The sequence below is a fragment of the Neolamprologus brichardi genome, chromosome 14, assembly GCF_056152115.1.
Source record: "Neolamprologus brichardi isolate AB-2024 chromosome 14, ASM5615211v1, whole genome shotgun sequence".
Classification (NCBI taxonomy): Eukaryota; Metazoa; Chordata; class Actinopteri; order Cichliformes; family Cichlidae; genus Neolamprologus; species Neolamprologus brichardi.
In genome coordinates, this window is record NC_142117.1 from 23,820,722 (window position 1) to 23,840,580 (window position 19,859).

General features: G+C 42.6%; 1 protein-coding gene across 1 annotated transcript; it reads right to left on the reverse strand.

Moving 5' to 3' along the window:
- Positions 1 to 8,473: 8,473 nt before the first annotated feature.
- LOC148098885 (uncharacterized) lies at positions 8,474 to 11,077 on the reverse strand. Its single transcript, XM_087851522.1, has one exon. It carries the CDS (start codon positions 11,075 to 11,077, stop codon positions 8,756 to 8,758), a length of 2,322 nt encoding a protein of 773 aa, XP_087707648.1. The 3' UTR covers positions 8,474 to 8,755.
- Positions 11,078 to 19,859: the final 8,782 nt, after the last annotated feature.

A 19,859-nucleotide genomic window follows, 5' to 3' on the forward strand; every position in this document is an offset into this window, starting at 1 on the left:
GGAGCAGCTCACCAGGGGTTCCAGGACAGCGTGTCAAACATCTAATTTTACTCTTCTGTTTGCTTTGTGTTGTCAGAGCTGGTGATTAAACTGATACTGAATACTTTTATCACTTGAGAGGTGATCACGAGGTCACATCAGCATGAAAGCAAATGAGGTCTGTAATGTGAACATTAACACGATAATCAGGGATCCAAAACATAACGAAGGAAGGAAAGCTAGGATCTGATGTGCCACAAATTAACACCTTCAATCCAAAACAATTAAATCTGTCCATAAAAACATGTTCACAGTTTCGTAACTCTCTTCCTCCTGCTCCTCCTCAGTAAGAACTATAATCCAGAGTACATCCTATGTGGGGTTAGGGATTAGGCTCATACTTCAGGGAAGTGACAGAAAACCACAGACAAAATGGGAAATGACATTTCCCTCTGTGCATGTAACAGAAGTATTTTCAGATGATCTTTTCTTCCATCACTTGGCTGAAGAAAGCAAACAGGTCATGTCCGCAACATCTGAAATAAAAACCTTGGGTGATGGGGGTTTAGTTTTTCTTTAAGGGGGGTTTGTCTTCAAGGGTAATATCTTTTCCAGTTGGTAAAGCTCTTTGAGCTGTGTTTCAAACATGCAAGGTTAAACAAATAAAGTCAGTTTGTCCTTTATTACATAAATGTTGTTTGGGCCAAATTAGGCTTTTCACGTGGCTCTGTGATGTTTCCGTCTCAGTGGTAGGGGCATACAGAGTTTAGCTTCATGATAATCCTCCCTGAGAGGATTGAGTCTGGTGGGGGGGTTAAGGACTAAAATAATGGCCTGGTCAGGCCACAGACAGGTGGTAGTGGGAGTGGATGAGCTGATTTGAAAGGTCAGTATTTAATCTGAGTGTTTCCTCTACACCTGCTTTAAGTCAGAGCAGTCACGATGTGATCTTGTTTTTTGAACTCTTTTCTCAGCCATTAAGCAGCTCTAAGTGATCTGTGTAATGATTAGCAGTATAGACAAACGATTAAAGAAAAGCATGGTGATTTAAAGGGTGCCAGTTTTATGGCTTCAACGATTTACAAGTCTTTGTAAAGTACTAAAACCAGCCCAGAGACTTGGTGTCTGATGAATATGGTCCCAAGAAATCATATGAATTTAGATGTTTTGTGTCACTGTCTCAAGAGAGACTACACAGAATTACCTTAACACCTGGCTCTTAGTTCTTATGACTTCACATCTGGAAAAATTTGGCTTTTATTTCACTATAAAAATGTCTTATCAGCTTATATATGTTGTGTCTTTTTATTTAATACAGTATGAAGTAAGCTACTTTGAGCTGCTCCTTTATTTCCCGAGGGGTTGCCACAGCAGATCGATCTGCACGTTTGGTTTGGCACAGAGTTTTTTTTGCCCTTCCATCTATCTGGGCTTGGGACCAGCAGTACATTAGCTCGTAAGCCCCTGAGGCTGGGTTTGTCTCTCCTGCTCTGCTTTGAAATGAGGATCCTTTGCATGTAAAGCAATTTTTACAAAATATTTTCTTAAATCCCTTAAATATTCCATGGCATGGTTGAAGGATTCATGTACATTAATGCAATAAATATCCAAAAAAAAAAAAAACAAGCTACCAAGGAGGGGAAAAATTGTCAGAAGACCGAAAGGTCGGTACTAAAACTGGACTCAGGGGCAGGAACCCAGAAGAGAGACAGGACGTTTCAAAATGTTTATTAGTTAAATTTGAAAGCGTGACAAGGACAGAAGGCAACAAAAACACAGAACTTAACGTTGCGAGGCCTAGTTAACGTGGCTAGGTGGATATGGATCTACAGAGGGGGAATTGGGCCAGAGATGCAGAGTGGAAGGGGGCAGTTAAGCAGACATAAGCAGACTCTGAAGATGGTGAGTATATTATATAACTTTACTTACTTGCAGGTGGAGGAAGTGAGCGATGAGAGGGGATGACGTGAATCCAGAGTGAGCTGAGCGATGTGGAATGGCTGACCTGAGATCCGGAGGGTCACTCTGGTTTGATTGCCTGCAATCAGCTCCAGGTGTGTGGAACTGGAGGAGGAGGTGGCCCTGCCCAGGGGTGGATACCAGGTAGACTCAGGAGCCTGATGGAAAATTCCAGCCACACAAATACTTTTTCACAGTACTGTAGTAGCAGTCCACCCTCCTTTGCAAACATGGACACTTTTCACACAAAACCCAAGATGGTAGTTGCAATAAAAGTAAGCCTGAGGCTTCAGGCTGTGGGTCTACGAACCGGTGGGTGATTATGAGAGCTAGAGTATGACCATTTTTTATTTACAGTCTGTGTTTGTTACACATGTACAGACACACAACTTCACACATGATTTTAGTTTTTGATGACTACTAACTAACTGCTTTTGCTATTCCAAAGACGCACGTCCCAGTGGCCCCCAGGATTACAGGTCTGTGGCACTGACCTCCCACATCATGAAGACCCTGGAAAGACTCATCCTGGACCAGCTGCGACCCATTGTCAGACCACATCTGGATCCCCTTCAAGTTGCCTATCAGCCTCGTCTCGGAACAGAGGACGCCATCATCTACCTGCTCAATCGTGTCTACACCCATCTGGACCAGCCGGTGAGCACTGTGAGGGTCATGTTTTTTGACTTTTCCAGTGCTTTCAACACCATCAGGCCGACCCTCCTGGGTGATAAGCTAACAGAGATGCAGGTGGATGCTTCTCTGGTGTCCTGGATTGTTGATTACCTGACAGGAAGACCACAATATGTACGTCTCCCACAGTGTGTGTCTGACAAGGTAATCATCAACATAGGGGCACCACAGGGGACTGTCCTCTCCCCCTTCCTCTTCACCCTCTACACCACAGACTTCAGCCACTGCACAGAGTCCTGCCATCTTCAGAAGTTTTCTGATGACTCCGCGGTGGTTGGATGCATCAGCAGGGATGATGAGACAGAGTACCGGGCTGTGGTCGACTCCTTTGTCACGTGGTGTGAGCAGAATCATCTGCACCTCAACGTGGCAAAGACCAAGGAATTGATAGTGGACTTCAGGAAAACCAGGAAACACTTGACCCCTGTTTCAATCCAGAGGGTCAGTGTTGACATTGTGGAGGACTATAAATACCTTGGAGTACACATTGACAATAAACTGGACAGGGCTAAAAACACCACAGCACTTTACAGAAAGGGCCAGAGTCGTCTCTATTTTTTGAGGCGACTGAGGTCCTTCAACATCTGCCAGAAAATGCTCAGGATTTTCTATGAGTCTGTTGCGGCCAGTGCGATCCTCTATGCTGTTGCTTCCTGGGGGAGCAGGTTGAGGGTCGCAGATGCCAACAGACTCGATAAACTGATTCGTAAGGCCAGTAATGTTGTGGGGATGGAGCTGGACTCCCTCAAGGTGGTGTCAGAGAGGCGGATGTTGTCCAAGATAAAGACAATGTTGGATAACACCTTCCACCCACTCCATGACATGCTGGTCAGTCGCAGGAGCACGTTCAGTGAGAGACTCAGATTACCGAAAAGCACCACTGAACGACACAGGAAATCATTCCTGCCTGTGGCCATCTCCCTGTACAACGCATCCACTTAACACACTGCTTACTGCAACAGCTACACCCTTCTTGCACATGTTCTTTTTCAGCTTTTTATTAATACATGACTTTTATGCATATATATGCCTGTATATATTGTGCTATTCTTAGTTAGTGTATTGTCTGTCTCTGTTAATGTTTGTTTATAATGGAGCACTGTAACGAAAAATAATTTCCCCTAGGGATCAATAAAGTATTCTGATTCTGATTGTGTTCAAATCATACAGAGCAAGAACAATGTTTCATTAATCAAAGACGAGTTTAAGGAACATTTGATTCCTTCACCTACAATAATTAGATGAAATAATTTAAGTGCATGACTGTCACTGATTCAGCTGGTGTGTAACTGCACACATAAAAGTGTAAACTGCATGCAGAACCACAGTTTTAATGAAACTATAGGTGTAATTTATGTAAGCTGTTATTATAAATGCAGTATAAAGTGTAAGACTAAGGTGAGCTGAATGCTGAGAAACGTTCCTGCTTCAAAAGATGAATGGAGGACGTGACAACAAAACTAAATAAACACATTTTAGAGGAAGCATGGAGACGTGTTGGGGAAAATGACTCAATTTCTGAGAGTGTGAATGAGATACTTTTAATCTAATGAAAGTGTGTGGCACTTAAAAAGTTTTAAAAAGTGTTAAAAATGACAGATAAGAAACCTTTTGGTTTGGATGACCATGCGGGAAGCAGCCTCTCACTGCTGTTTTCATTAGCAGTGATGAAGAAATGGAGACAGAAACCTTTAAGCTCGTTATTCTCAATTCAAGCCCAGAACAGGGCGAGGAGCCGCTTAATGAAACAAAAAGAGACCTGGGCTGCACGAAGGCTCTCTCTTTGTCTCTCTCCAGAGACCCTCGCTTCTTATTGATCCTTAAACACTTCCTGCCGGAAGGATGAATCGACAGAGGCCTTGAGGGGGCAGTGGCCGCTTTAGCCTAATGCTCATCCCCAGCTTCCTCCCCGGCTATGCCACATCACATCTGTTCTAGTCCTGTTCCGTCAGTGTCTCAATGCCTCCAAATTACTATCACATTGTTCCTTTTTAATTCCTCTCATTGTGCCACAAAAGGTCACCGCTTTCCCTTTTGTCCTTTGTGCTCACATACTGCACAGCTCGATGGCAGAGGACCCGTAACGTTACTGTGTACACAAACAGCACGGCCTCCTCAGTGGGTGTCATTGATCAGAACGCTGTATATACCATATTTAGACTTCAGATGGGTGAGACACGGGTGGTAGAGAGCTGGAAGACCAAAAAGGAAGGGGAAAAGAAGATGCTTTTGAGTTGATTTCCTGTGAAAGCATCTAAAGTGGTTGAGATGAAGATTGGTCTCCTGGGGGCTGTTGAAGGATCAATGTGTCAGCGGGCTTTAATAAGAAACTGCTCCTCACTCTCGCCTGACCAAAAACAGGCTACTGAGGTGCACATAAAATGTCCTGACTTTGAAGAAGAAATACTTTTCAGTAGAATTCACAAAAAAATGTGAAAGTGCAGTCTGTGTGTACATTTCTAAAGCTATAAATGAGGTTTTAAAACAATAAAATGGGAAACAAAAAAAATAAATTGAACCCTTACACCTGATACGTTGGAGGGGGGTTCCAGTTTAGTGCTTTCACTTCAACACTGCTCTGAAATAACAGAGAAAGTTAAGATATTACCATATCAGTATACTATTAAATACCACCCAGGGAGGTAGTTTGAGTTGCACTGTGTCATCCACTTACCAGACAATTTATTATGTACACCTGTTCAACTGTTCCATTAACACAAATATGTAATTAGCCAGTCACATGGCTGCAGTTCAGGGCTTTTATACATGTAGACATGGTCAAGATAATCTGCTGAAGTTCAAACTGAGCATCAGGAAGAGGAAAATATGTGGTTTAAATGGTTTTGAATGTGACATGGTTGTTGGCCCCAAATAAGCTGGTCTGCTGATCTGCTGGGACTTTCCTGCACAAATATTTCCTGAGTTTACAGAGAATCATTGAAAAAGAGAAAATACCCAGAGCAGGACCTTGTTGATGTCAAAGGTCTCAGGAGAAAAGCCAAACTGCTTTGAGCTGATAACAAGGCAACTTAAACTTAAATAATCAGTTTTTACAACCAAGGTGTGCACAAGAGCATAACTGAAGGCTCTTGAGCCTCGAAGCAGGTGGGCTACAGCAGCACAACACCACACTGGGTGCTCCTCAGCTAAGAATGGGAAACTGAGGCTACAATTACACAGTTCCAGTTATTTTGGATGGATTTGATATGATATTCAGTTTTAGTTTTCTGGTAAGGTAAAACTAAAACTGAGGTAAGGTAAGATATTTGTCAGATTCATCACTTTTTGAAGTCATCCAGTCCCAATTATTTTATTTTATTTTTTTTTTTGTCTGTCCCGTTTGGTTCTTTTGCCATCAGAATTATTGTCTAAAGGTGAAGAAAGATGCCCAACGGATTTACTTTACCAAATGGACCATCCCAGCCTTGCCGTATTGGTCTATTTGATTCATTTTATTTTATTTTATTCTCACTTGCTAAATATGGGACAGATTTGACTGGGGAAAAGAAAGGGGAGAAAGAAAGAGGGAAAGAAAAACAGCAGGGAAGAGGGACGGGGATAAAGGGCAAAAAACAAAAACCAACAAAATAAGCAGACAAAAAATACATATAAAAATCACCTGGATCACCTGTTGAGAAAGAAAAAAGAAAACAAGCAGAAGAAAACGAGAGCAATACAATAAACAACATCACGATGATATATGGGAATATAACAGTAAATACTAAATATTAAACATTACTGTGCAGCACGTAATATCGACAGCGCACAGTGTGCTTTGAGGTAGGAGCCAAAAAGGGTGTAGTGTGTGTGTGTGAGCACCCGTGTGTACACCTGTGAGCATGAGCGCGCTTGTATTAAAAGGTTCCTTCATGTAATGATCTGCTAGAGCAGGGGTGTCAAACTCAAATACACAGTGGGCCAAAATTCAAAACTGGAACAAAGTCGTAACATTAATATTTATTGAAAAAAAATCTTCCTCCAGATATAAGAATGAATCTTTTCTTATGGACTCAAATAAGTTTTGCTGGAAAACTGAATATGGAACAAGCAAAGCTTAATACTAAACAATATATATATTAGCTGTATAATACCAGTAGGCCAGCTCTAATAGTAATTTGGTTTGGCTTCGCGGGCCAAATGTAATTAGGCTGCGGGCCAAATCTGGCCCACAGGCCAGAGTTTGACACCTATGACTTATGGCAAAGTTACAGTCTCAATGTTAGTCTTTATTTTTTCTCAGTGTCTTTTTGAGGGACAGTATGTGTATATGTGTACGTGATTTTAAATGAATGTTTAAGTGCAGGTTATTGTGCAGACTCAGCACAGAGCATCAAAGAGTTGATTTGTAGTGTGTCACATCAGTGTGGTGGCAGCTGTCCTGGCAGCCATTTTTGGAATTCCATAAGATACTATGATTCATATCAGTATATCACACATAAACACATTGTATTGAATGACACAAAAACAGAATCTTATGAGAATTATAAGATTCTGCCAACATTCTGTCCACATTTGATAACCTGCTTAGTGATGTGAAATCATCATCAATGTGTGTGGGCAAAACAGAAGCAACTTTGGATTTCTAACTACAAATCCATTCTCTCTTGTTTCTTTTTGTCTTTATCCCACTCTAAAAGTTGGATGTAACAGTGAGACCAAATTCACAACCCAATAGAAACAGATCCAGGTACATTTACTGCAATATTCAAACTGAATACAGGCTGCTGGCCATTGACATGTAGTATCCTTTTGACTTGAAGTCACCTGGAACTGTAGCTGTGCTGTAAACAAATAATGAAGCACAGTTTGACCAGAACTAGAATCTTTGACACACTAAGATAATAAAATACACAAGCTATTTGGCTGGTAACTGGCAATAAGCCAGAGGACTAATGGCCCAGAAGGCCCAAATGAAACTAGTAATGTCCAGACATCTAGCCTATATTACTTAATATTCATTAACCTATTTAAAAAGCACTTTTGCTCTGTGTCAGGTAAAGTGTAAATCTGCACCTCTGATTTGTGTGATTACATTTTCTCTTTGTCGTTTTCTGCTGCAGCAGCCAAAGTCTGATTTATTAATGACAAACCAGTGGTAGAAGCATCATAACATCAAGAAAACTGGACAGTTAAAGGATTTTTCTTCTTACATAAAAAAGAAAAAAAATGTTTGATGATCTGAAATGTTTAAGTGTGACAAACATACAAATAAATAGGAAAATGCTTTTTCACACCATTGTCATATAAAAGACTTACTTCCTTTTTTCTGTTCATTGACCCCATTGTGGACCACTAAAATTTTGTATACTATGTAGTATATACCTTATTTACTTTATTTATTAAATTTTGGGTTTGTTTTGTTTTTTTGCACTACATTAGACAACATCAAAATAGTGTTGGCATTTTTGTTATTTGTGTTTTGTAATCTTTATAAAAACCTAGAAAGAAACACCTCTTAATCTTTGGTATATGGCGAGGCGCTGTGGACATCCAAGTTTGTGATTGTGTAGATTTTTCAAATCAATACCATGGTTGTATCTACTGAAAACCTCTGTGAAGCTTAAATCTCAGTGACCTTGACTTCAAGGTCAGAGGTCAACTTTTCTGAAAATCGGAGGAGTTTCACATTTATAACACAGGTATGTCTACTACGAGGCTGAAGGGTAGCACTATATATTTATAAACAATCAAAAACAACAATTTATTTCCAATTTGTATGGAATTTATTTCTGTAAACATGGTGTTTTAGGTCGGATTAAAGGACTGATGTGATGGTAAGGTGTTCGCTGCTCTGCTTTGAATATTGGTAGGCTTTTTTTTTTTTTAATTTCACAAGAATTGCTAGTTCCCCTAGAGTTTTGGCCACCCCAGCAATCAGAAGATTCCCTATGAGCAAGCATTTAGCGACAGTGGGAAGGAAAAACTCCCTTTAAAAAGGAAGAAACCTTCGACAGAACCAGGCTCAGGAAGGGACAGTCATCTGCCACGACTGGTTGGGGTGGGGGGAGTGAAAATTTAAAAAAAAAAAAAAAAAGCCAAAGTGATAATTTTTGGAGCAGCTTAATTAATATTTCCAGTGTAATTTGCTGTTAATATCCTTTTCCAACCCCAGTTTGTGTTTTTATCACTTTTGTCCAGGGTGGAAGATGCCATGCTGGAGATTGACTCTGTATGGTTTTTCAATGTTGATACTTGGGAACCTGTTGGAGAGGCCAGGGTTGAAAAAGGGATGCCGTAGAACCTGAGAGGGTGTTATCCGTTGGTGTGCATCCAAGGCCAACATCTCTTTAATTAGGCTGACAAATAAGCGTTGGCCATCTTCTGGTCCTCGTCTAAACATCATTATTTGTTCGAGGTCATCCAGACGTGTCAGTTTTATGTATCTTGTCTCCAAAGATTCATATCCTGTCTCGTATTTAAATTGCTGGGCGGTCTTAAATGTCCAGCGTTGTTGGTTGTAGTTGTAGGTGTCTTTTGTGAAATAGTCTTCAGTGTACACACCAGGATCGAGAACATGATCTGGTGGCTGACCCTGAGTCTCTATGATGAATTTCAAAACATCATAATATTTTTTTCCAGGGTAGAGTGGCACCCCTGTAACAAGCTCCACAGCCACCAGCCCCAGAGACCACATGTCACTTGCTTCGTTATAAGGAAGGCCAAGCATAACCTCAGGTGCACTATAACCAACTGTCCCCACACGGTCACCAGGCATCACTGCAGACGCAGGACATGCGAGGCCAAAGTCTATAAGTTTGACTTTGACTGGAGACTCATAGCAATTTACAACCATGATGTTTCCAGGTTTGAGGTCAGCGTGCACTATTCCCAAAGAACCCAGGTGGGACAGAGCATTTGTGAGTTGACCTAAAATAGGCCTGACTTCGCTTATGGGGAGACGCCGGTTATTCGGGTCCCGTATGTAGTCCCACAGGCATTGATCTAGGAGTTCAAATTTCAGGCAAACCTGCTCTCTGTCAAGGAAAAAGCCGTTCCATTGAACAATGTTGGCGGCATCTGGATCCAACCTTCGCAGCTGCTCCAGGATGAAAATTTCCTTTTTTGCCTGTTGCAGAATATCAGGGCGGCTCTTGTTCACCTTAATAGCAACAGCTTGGTTGGTTTTGGTATCACGGCATTTGGCTACAATACCAAAGCCCCCTTCTCCGAGGAAAGCCTCTACCTTGTAGTGGTTTCCCAAAGTGCTCCCTTCAACTATTTCAAGCTCATCTGAGCTGAAGGATGGGCTGGCTGACGTGTGGACGAATACTTGTTGAGAAAATTCAACCGAGTTTTGAAAACTGCAGTTGATTTTCTCTGATCTCTTGCATTTCAAGTTTGAAGGGTGCTGAAAGACCACAAGGTTTTGTGGTCTTTCAGCACTCATGTCAATGCAAGGGGAACTCTTAGGGTTGAAAAAGGGATGCCGGAGAACCTCCGACGGTGTTATGCGCTGGTTTGCATCCAAGGCCAACATCTGTTTAATTAAGCTTACAAACAAACGTTGGCCATTTTCAGGTCCTCTTCTAAACATCATTACTTGTTCGAGGTCATCGAGACGCGTCAGTTTTATGTATCTTGTCTCCAGGGACTCATGTCCTGTCTCGTACTGAAATCGTTGGTCAGTCTTAAATGTCCAGCGCTGTTGGTTGTCGTTGTCTTCAATGAAATAGTCTTCAGTGTACACGCCAGAGTCTAGAACATGATCTGGTGGCTGACCCTGAGTCTCTATGATGAATTTCAAAACATCATAGTCTTCATTTCCAGGGTAGAGTGGCACCCCTGTACCAAGCTCCACAGCTACCAGCCCCAGAGACCACATGTCACTTGCTTCATTGTAAGGAAGGCCAAGCATAACTTCAGGTGCACTATAACCAACCGTCCCCACACGGTCACCAGGCATCACTGCAGATGCAGGACATGCGAGGCCAAAGTCTATAAGTTTGACTTTGATGGGAGACTCATGGCGGTTTACAACCATGATGTTTCCAGGTTTGAGGTCAGCGTGCACTATTCCCACAGAACCCAGGTGGGACAGAGCATTTGTGAGCTGACCTAAAATTGGCCTGACTTCGCTTATGGGGAGACCCTGGTTTTTCCGGTCCCCTATATAGTCCCACAGGCATTGATCAAGGAGTTCGAACTTTAAGCAAACCCGCTCCCCGTCATGGAAAAAGCCGTTCCATTTAACAATGTTGGCGGCATCTGGATCCAACCTTCTCAGCTGCTCCAGGATGAAAATTTCCAGTTTTGCCTGTTGCAGAATATCAGGGTCGCTCTTGTTGACTTTAATAGCCACAGCTTGGTTGGTCATGGTATCACGACATTTGGCTACAATACCAAAGCCCCCTTCTCCAAGGAAAGCCTCTACCTTGTAGTGGTTTCCCAAAGTGCTCCCTTTAACTATTCCAAGCTCATTTGAGCGGAAGGATGGGTTAGCTGACATGGTGAAAAGTGTCGGCTTGATCAGTGAATTGCTAAGTAACGCGAAATTCTCTCAAAACTCTCCAAAAGGGTTTGCTTACTGTCAGGTCAAGGTCCGTTGAGCAGCAAAGTTTAACAGAGCAAAGCTCCTACTTAAGGGTTTTTTCTCTCAGCAAGATGATGACATCACAAGGGATCAAAGGCATTCTATTTTTGATCAATGGCATTCTATTTTTTCAGTTGAAACACTGAAAAAAATTGTGTTTCAACAGGGCAGGCTGGCGCCCGGTGGGAGGCAGAGGCAATAGGGTAAGGATGCAGAGGATAAGAAAAGATCTTATCTGTCAGCTCATCAGCGAGCAGCCGCAGAATCACAGGTGCAGCTTGGCAGGGGATGGAGAGTGAAGACAAAATCAACAATGACTTATGGCAGCGGTGTCAAATACACAGTGGAACAAAGCCGCGGGCTAACATTAATATTTATTGGAAAAAAATTTTTTTTCTTCAGATATAAGAATAAATCTTTTCTTATGGACTCAAATAAGTTTTGGAAAACTGAATATGGAACAAGCAAAGCTTAATACTAAACAATATATATATTAGCTGTATAATACCAGTAGGCCAGCTCTAATAGTAATTTGGTATGGCTTCGCGAGCCAAATTTGGCCTGCAGCCTAATTACATTTGGCCCGCGGGCCAGAGTTTGACACCTATGTGCTAGAGGGTGTGGGGAGTCACAGCCCCGTCCTCCAGGGCATAAAGCAGGTATGGAGGAGATCAAAACTCCAGACATCCAGAGGCCCCCAGAACACAAGAGACCAAAGAAGACCAACAGAGGGGCAGCCGCGAGGAGAGCCCCAGATGAGGGGTCACTCAGCAGCCGCGGAGCAGAAGCCGGGGGGGTTGCAGTGACGTGCCCGTGAGCTCCGCCGGCAGCCAGCTGTGCCAGAGTGACCGAGCCCCAGGCCGAGAGGCTGAGGGCACCCCACCCCCGAAGTGGCCCGAGCGAGCCCCAGGCTCCAGGCCCCAATAAGCAGCCACCAAGGAGTGAGCCGGTGTGTACCTGGACGCCCACCCCCAGACACAAAGAACCACCAACGCACCGATTCTTAGGGTGTCTGCCACTGGCAGGGGGAGTGGTGGGAAGAGATAGGCCTCCATACCTTGGAGGACCTGAGATGTCCCTAGGGAGGTGGCGTCTGATACCCAACCTGACATATGGACACAGACAAACAGGCACACACAGATACAAACATCCATTCCCACCCTCATGCTCTCATATGCAATTACTCAACACTCACCCAACGTGGAGACAGACACAAAGAAACACTGTACACACAATCACATTCACCAAGCGTACTCTAAGCCCCAGGTCTAGGTACCCTTGCCCCTGGAGGGGGAAACTGCACCCAGACCCAGGTGGTGTTACCCTTTTTCCCTGCGGTGGAGAGAAGCAGACCGCCCCAACTCGGCAGCAGCAGGGATGCCCCACACTCCAGACCCCAATCGGACGGCCAACTCCTCCTCCCAGACCCCCCGCTCCAACAGGCAGCAGAGAACAGGGGTGTGAAGACTCCAAACCTCCCTCCGCCCACTCATATGTAGTGTTGATGTATGTGTGTTCTAAGGTGCATTTAAAACCCACCAAAGCCTCGTCAAACAGTCAGTAATAAAACTAAAACTGACAATATTTCCTGTATATTTTTAGTGATGTCATCATTTAATTTAGGTCAATGCTGATAAATCTATTTCCTTGTTTCTTTCTTTCTTTAAATTGTTATTAAAAACTGGGATAAAGCATAAAGATGACCTCGTTTCCTTTACCAATCAATTTATCACAAACAGGTTTAGGAGCTTATTTGGTTTGTCAGATGATCCCAGAAATACTCAAACAACCAACAGACACAAAACATCTGAAATTACACTACAGTTTTTTAAAAATGACACCAAAAGAGCGAAAACAAGAATGCTGCTATTAGTTTGCTTTTCTTGCTCCTATTCGTATGGGCTCCACGGAGCTTTTAGACCTCTCGGTCCATTTAATCTGTTCATCCGAGCACCACCAACTAAAAGTCAGTCTATTATTCTTTAAGATGTCTCTTTTATGTCTCTCAAATTTGATGAAAGTGGAATATGAATACTTACAAGAGTGACCTTTACTCTTTTCTGGGGGCCCTTGAGTGTGCGGTACAGACGGAAAGTTGCCTGTTTGATACTCCAGCCTCGCTTCTGAAGTGCTTTTGAGAAGTGACTCATATTCACAAACTGGAGGAAATAATTCAGCCTCTGTTTAATAAAGACAAGATCTTTATTTCTTGTTTTCCGGTTGGGTTACAGTCTGGTGTTGGACCTCGTCACACAGTGTCACAAGAGTCAGTCTGACTCACACCAACTTTCACTTAAAACACTTTCACAGGGGCGCCAAGAAATTAGCAGCGCTGATCCTCAGACGACCTGCTGAGTAAAGCGTTGCTGTGTGTGTGTGTGTGTGTGTGTATGCACGCATGTGTGTTTTTTTTAGTGTCACCCTGTACCTGACTTTGCATCTCTCCTGCTGAGCTGGCAAGAGGTGATGCATAATGTGTGCAATGATGTCATCCCAGCCACTCTGGAGCTCAGCCCAAGATAGCACAGTAAACCACACCATCGATGACACTGTAAACAACACGAGGAAACAACAACAGGAAGGGAAGCGCGTCAGTTAGTCATGTGCTGGAAAGTGTCTGCCAATAAACTTTCTGGTGGAAACAACAGAGGTGGAAAGCAGGCGTGTTTACCCAAACACTGTGCTTAAATATAGTTTTGCACAGGTGTGGCTCACAGAGACAATGTTGAACCAGCTAAAACACTACAATGCTGCTCTCACAGCAATATGAATTTATCTAATCACAGAACACACAGTTCCTCATGATAAGGGGCTTCCTTTTGATACTTTACAGTATTTTTGATGGCTTTCTTTTCTTTTTTTTCTTTCCTATTAGCTTGAAGCAGTCTAGTCCTTCTCTGACCTATGATATTTTCTCTTTTTCCAGATCATTCTCTGTAAACTCTAGAGATGGTTATATGGGAAAACCTCTGTGGGTCAGCAGATTCTGAAATACCAGACGGACTGGTTTTTGCAAAGTCCCTTAAATCTCTTTCTTCTCCATCCCGATTTTCAGTTTGAACTGCAGCAGATTGTTCTGACTGTGTCTGCATGCATAGTTGGAAGTTGTTGATTGAAGAAGCAACAAATCTGTCCATTCAGGTGAATTTGGTTGCAGTCTCAACAAAGTGTCATGTCAAGCATTCTTGACCTAACTATAGAAAACTAATTTTTATGAAACTTTATGTGACCCGTGGTAGGTCCCTATTTAAAATAGGACAGAGCCGTAGGCGCACAGTCAGTTAAAAAGAATTTAATTTTTAATACAAAATCAAACTAACAGTGTAACAGCGGCACCTAAAAACAATTAAAAACTTTACCTTATTAAAACCAATAAGACTGTATGATTGCCCGTGAGACAGGACAAGCGCTGCGGGGAACCGTTTAAGAACAAATTGTCATAGTACACTGGTTAAAAAGGGACGGCAACTCACATCACCCCAAATGGGCAAAACTCTATAGAAAAAGGCAAATCTTCAGTGCCGTCTTCACTCAGGCCCACCGCTGGGCATGCAAAAGCGGTGAGACAAAAAAGGATTTGTTTTCCCTGCAGCGCCTTCACCGTCTGCGACAATATATATGTATAAAAAGGGGTTAAAATACTAAAAGAACCAATCTCTATGGTGCCTACTGATACAGAAAAATAAAACAAACAAATAAAATCGACAGCTGCAGCAGTCAAAATTACACCAGTAAAAAAAAAAAAACACACTGATGTGTCGGGTCCTGTGCCCGCAGCCAGAAATCCACTGGGCAAAGCAGCAGCTCGGTACTCTGTAAATAAAAGGCAGGAGATGGCTTACACTGGACAGTAAAACACAGGAATATTCCTCAACTGTATTGTTTTCGTTACCTGTCCACAAGTTCGCGTCACACCCTGATAAATGTGGGTCAGTGGCGGTGAAGTCCACTACACTGTTCTGACGGGAACGCAATGTTTCCCACCTACAAGGGTGCAAATAACTGTAAACCTCGGCCACAACAACCAGAGCTCAAGTGGTACATTGTTGTGTAACCTACCGTTCTGACAGAGTTTAGGGGGACCTGCATCAAGCTTTCATGGAAAGAAGTTAAAAACACCAACTTGGACCAAGCACTGTCAGCTTCAGGTTTGCTGAGGTATACCTAATTGCCCACACCTGAGCTCATGAAAGGAGCAAAGACCAGCTCCGCCCACCAGGGGCGGTTCCCAGACTAAGGTCTCACCTGTCACATTTATGTCACACAACAGTGTTCACCACTCACTACAATTAACTGCACAATTTTGCTCGAACCGCCTAATGAAGCTGCCAGCTGAGGATCTGTGTGGTTTCTCAAACTGCAGACGCAGTTGTGCTCGGGTGGGGGGCTCCCACTTCTCCTTCTGTTCCAGTTATAGCCTGTTTCCACTGTTCTGTGACAGGAGCAATCCACACATTTATTTAAAAAAAATTTTTTTCATTTCCTTTTTTGTTCTTGCTCATTCGTGCGTTTAATAGCGTCCTTTTCTTAGAATAAGAATGCTCTGAACAGCTTAGCACTTTAACATAATAAACTAGCATTTAGTGCCATGGGAACACAAGGAGCGATGGATGCTGAAAATACAAAACCAGTAAAAAACCTAAACCAGTTCAGATTTCCTTCTTCAGCTTACTCCAAACTGGAGAGGAGAGGCTGATCTGATTAACAGCGACACAAAAATCAAACATTTACTATTTTGAAAGGTTATAAAAGAGAGAAAAATGACAAATGAGCTGAATGTGATAAGAAACAGTGTCTGCTGAACCGATAAAGAGGGTCAAAGCACAATATTAAAGTTAATCTATTTAAATGAAGCCACATATTATGTAGTTTGAACAAATAAGTCATTTTATTTCTTAGTAAATTATATCTTTTTCCTGTGAATTAACACGAACCTCACCCACCCATAACTTCCCCTGATGAATGGTTGGGGAGAAGACTGGAGGTGGGGCACGCACACGGTGGGGGTGGGGGGTGTCACAAGAGAGACCAGCTCCATATTCAGCATCTGGACTGGCTGATTGAGGATCACGTGTCAGAGTGATTCAGCCAGACGATGTCAGAGCAAATCAGAGCGCTGGGGAGCGTTAGGCATGGAGCCACCTGACAGAGGAGGCCTGTTTCCATAGCAACACCCACAGGGGGGTGGAAGGGATAGGGGGTGAGGGTGATTTAGAGGGGTGGGGGGTAAACTGACTTCATGCAGACAGGCTAAAGAAGGAAAAGAGGAATGGGACTGAGAGATTTCCGAAGGGGATTACGAGAGGTTGAAATAAAATGAATGAGACCTCCCCGACACACATATAGGCACCAAACTCCTTTAGCAACACAGACACACACACACTCCCACACACTCTTTGTATCCATGCAACAGTCCTCTGCAGCAGTTTATGGTCTGAGCTACTTAGTGACACAAAGGAGAAAAATCCTGAATGGTGTGTTAGTTCAATGAAAGCTCTGAATGAGATTTTCACAGCCGCAGAGAAATGAATGAAGATGATGCCTCTGAATGGGAGCAATGTCTGGGGAAGAAAAAAAAAAAAGGTCTTACCTGCCAAGCTGAAGCAGGATTCATGGGCACTGAGCTGCAGCCTGCAGGCTCCACTGAAAACTCTTCATTCATTTAGGACACAATGTCAAGGAATTTAAGCCCGTAAGGCCCCAAAACCTGGAGGAGTTGCAGAGTCAGTTTGAGCACGTGTGAGAAGCTGATGTTTAAAATGTGTGCGTTTAACTTAGAAACCGACTAAAATGTGAGAACAAAGTGAATGTTGTTAGATTCAGGTGTTCACTTTTTTACATAACAGTTGAACTATTTAGTTGAATTACATGGATTATAGTCTCCAGTCTGTGAAAAACAAAGTACATGCCCCTCTGTCACTAGCTTGCAGAACCACCTTTAGCAGCAATGACTTGAAGTAATTGTTTCCTGTGGGATTTTATCAGAAATTCTGGCACATTCTTCTTTACAGCATTGCTTTAGTCCATTGAGCTTTGCAGGCATTTATTTACACACAGCTCTCTTAAGGTCTCAACACGGCATTTCATTCAGGTTGAGGTCTGGACTTTGGCCATTCCACTGTGTGCACAGTGTGCGTGGGATCATTGTCTTGTTGTGTGACTCCTTTACGGTCCGAGCTTTAGATGCTGGACAGTTAAAATACACAAGAGTTCATTGTCAGACTCAGGTGTTGTGCCAGCAAAACAAGCACATCTCATCACCCCTCCACCACCGTTCGTGACAGCTGGTATGAGGTGTTTGTGCATATCAGCACAAAAGCAACTAATAGCATATCTACTTTGATCTTGTTGGTGCAAATGACTTTGTTCCAGATCTTTTTTGTTTTATTCAGATTAAAATCTGTAAACCTCAGCCATGGTGCATGTTCTTTTTGAGAGGAGTCTCTTCGTCACCCCCCCCCCAAACAAGTTATACTTGGTTCAGTCTTTTTATAACTGCAATGTCTTTAGCATTAACATTTAACATGCTAATTGAGGCCTGTGGAGTCTGAGATGTAGCTCTTAGGGTTTTTGTAAATTCCCTGAGGATATAGTGTTTTTCTACTTTCTTAACACTCAAAGTACTTTATACAACTTGCCTTATTCACCCATTCACACCAGCACTTTTTTTCTATGCTTAATCCATTCATGTGTAATATCTTGCCTGAGGATATTTGGCATGCAGTCTGGAGCAGCCAGGGATCGAACCACGAACCTTCCAATTAGCGGATGATGTTGTAGTCTAAATCTTACTCAAAAACAGGTAATACAGTTTTCTGTTGTGTTTTTGTTTCAGTCTTGGGTCAGCTAATGAGAAAGATTATGGGTTGTATTTTTATTGTAGCTGCTTTTCAGTTGTTCTGTTATTCACTACAGCAGGTAGCGTCACATGTTTGATTTGGCAGATTTTTGCGTCAGATGCCTTTGCTGATGCAACCCCAAAGGGGATTTGTGTCTCCTTTGGGGATCTTTTGCTTGTTGTGTAAACACCTACATTATGGAGCCAAACAAAAATGCCATTAAAAGAATTTATATCTAAGATCTAAAGCTGTCACTTTGATCTTCACATATTGAAAGCATGAAATATTAATATAGTAATCAAAAAATTTTTCCTTACTAATTAAAAAAGAAAGAAAACATAGCATCAGATCTATGTCGTGCCATTAAAGACACAAGTGGAGATGTTGGGAACACTGTTTCATTAACAGGAAACAGAAATCAGGGAAGCTGCAGGCAGACAAGCAAGGAGAGTCAGAAGAGTCAGCTAAATAATTCATATTGATAAAAAGAACATAACTTTACTGCCCTCTGCTGAACACAGGACGGAAAGCAAAAGGATTAGATCCGCTGTCCTCTTCTTTCATGTGCACTTTCGAACAGCCTCAAAACAAGCATGACAAGGCGAAAAATAAATAAATAAATGAAATGCTGAGGCATCAGTGCACTGTCATTAATGAGAGGACCGGTCCAAGTGAGGCGGCCTGTCCACTGCAATAAAAATAACATTGTGCCATTAGGCTTACTTAAGACCTTTGTAATTCCACAGATGGAGGATGTTAATATTAATGCTGCTGACGATGGGCAGCTGGAGACGCTGAGAGGAGAGATGTAGGAGAAAGTGTGGTGGGGACGCGTGAGAGGAGAGGGGATGTGAAAAAAGATTGAGGTCAAAGGTGAATGCCGCTCTGGGGGGCAGAATGAAGCCGTAATTGTGCCGAGATAGCCCTGGAGCCTGCTCTGATTGATAAGCAAAATGGGGCTTAAGATAGAGGCCGGAATGGTGGAGGAGGAAGTGCATGTCTGAGTCTGCCAGCCTTGTTTGTCTTTAATGGCAGTGAGCTGTGGTGCTCTTTAAGAATTGCCTCTCATGAATAATGCAGGTTAATTCAGTCATGCTAAGATGTAGGCAGACTTCAGAGGGACCGCTGAGGGTCGAATCACTGATCTGTGAATTCATTCCCCGTCTTTATTTAGACGGTTACTCTTTTTTTTCTCTTCATCATGGTGCAGCTGTTACACAAACCCAAGAATGCTTTTTTTTTTAACCTTCATTAACTCATTAAAAAGATCCCTATAATGTTACTGATGTGCTCTTTTTTCGGTAGCACGTTATACTGCTGCCCACCACTGAGAGTGTAATTACCTTGGAATTACAACACGGGGTTCAGTATGTTGCTCAGGGATAATTTGGGCATTCAGACTGGAGCAGCCAAGAATCGAAACACCAACCTTCAGATTAGTTGATGCGCTACAGCCACCCCGACGTGGTAGGTAGGTGAATATAATTACATGTAAGATACAGTGTTAGTCATTTTAATACTAAGGAAATGATCAGTGTCAGGCCTAAGCTTGTTCATTTCTGCTTTAGAATACATTTACTTATCTTTACACTCAGAAATAAAATCCTAAGAGAGATCTGGACAATGATGTTTTGGGCAGTGGAACAATTTTCTGCTGGTATTTGATTCTCTTCTGGGTTGTGTCCAGCGACAGTAGACACAATGCATTTGGCACTGGAGCAAAAATAAACTATAGTCCTATCTAGTGCAACAGATAGTGAGAGAACATTGACACATTAGAGAAAGTACAGCCTGCTCAGGAAGTTCATCCTGTCTCGGCAGCTGCAGATACGAGTCTACGCAGCTCCGACTGAACACAT

Coding starts and splice junctions, on each gene's coding strand:
- LOC148098885 (XM_087851522.1), bottom strand. CDS start 11,077: ATGTCAGCTAACCCATCCTTCCGCTCAAATGAGCTTGGAATAGTTAAA.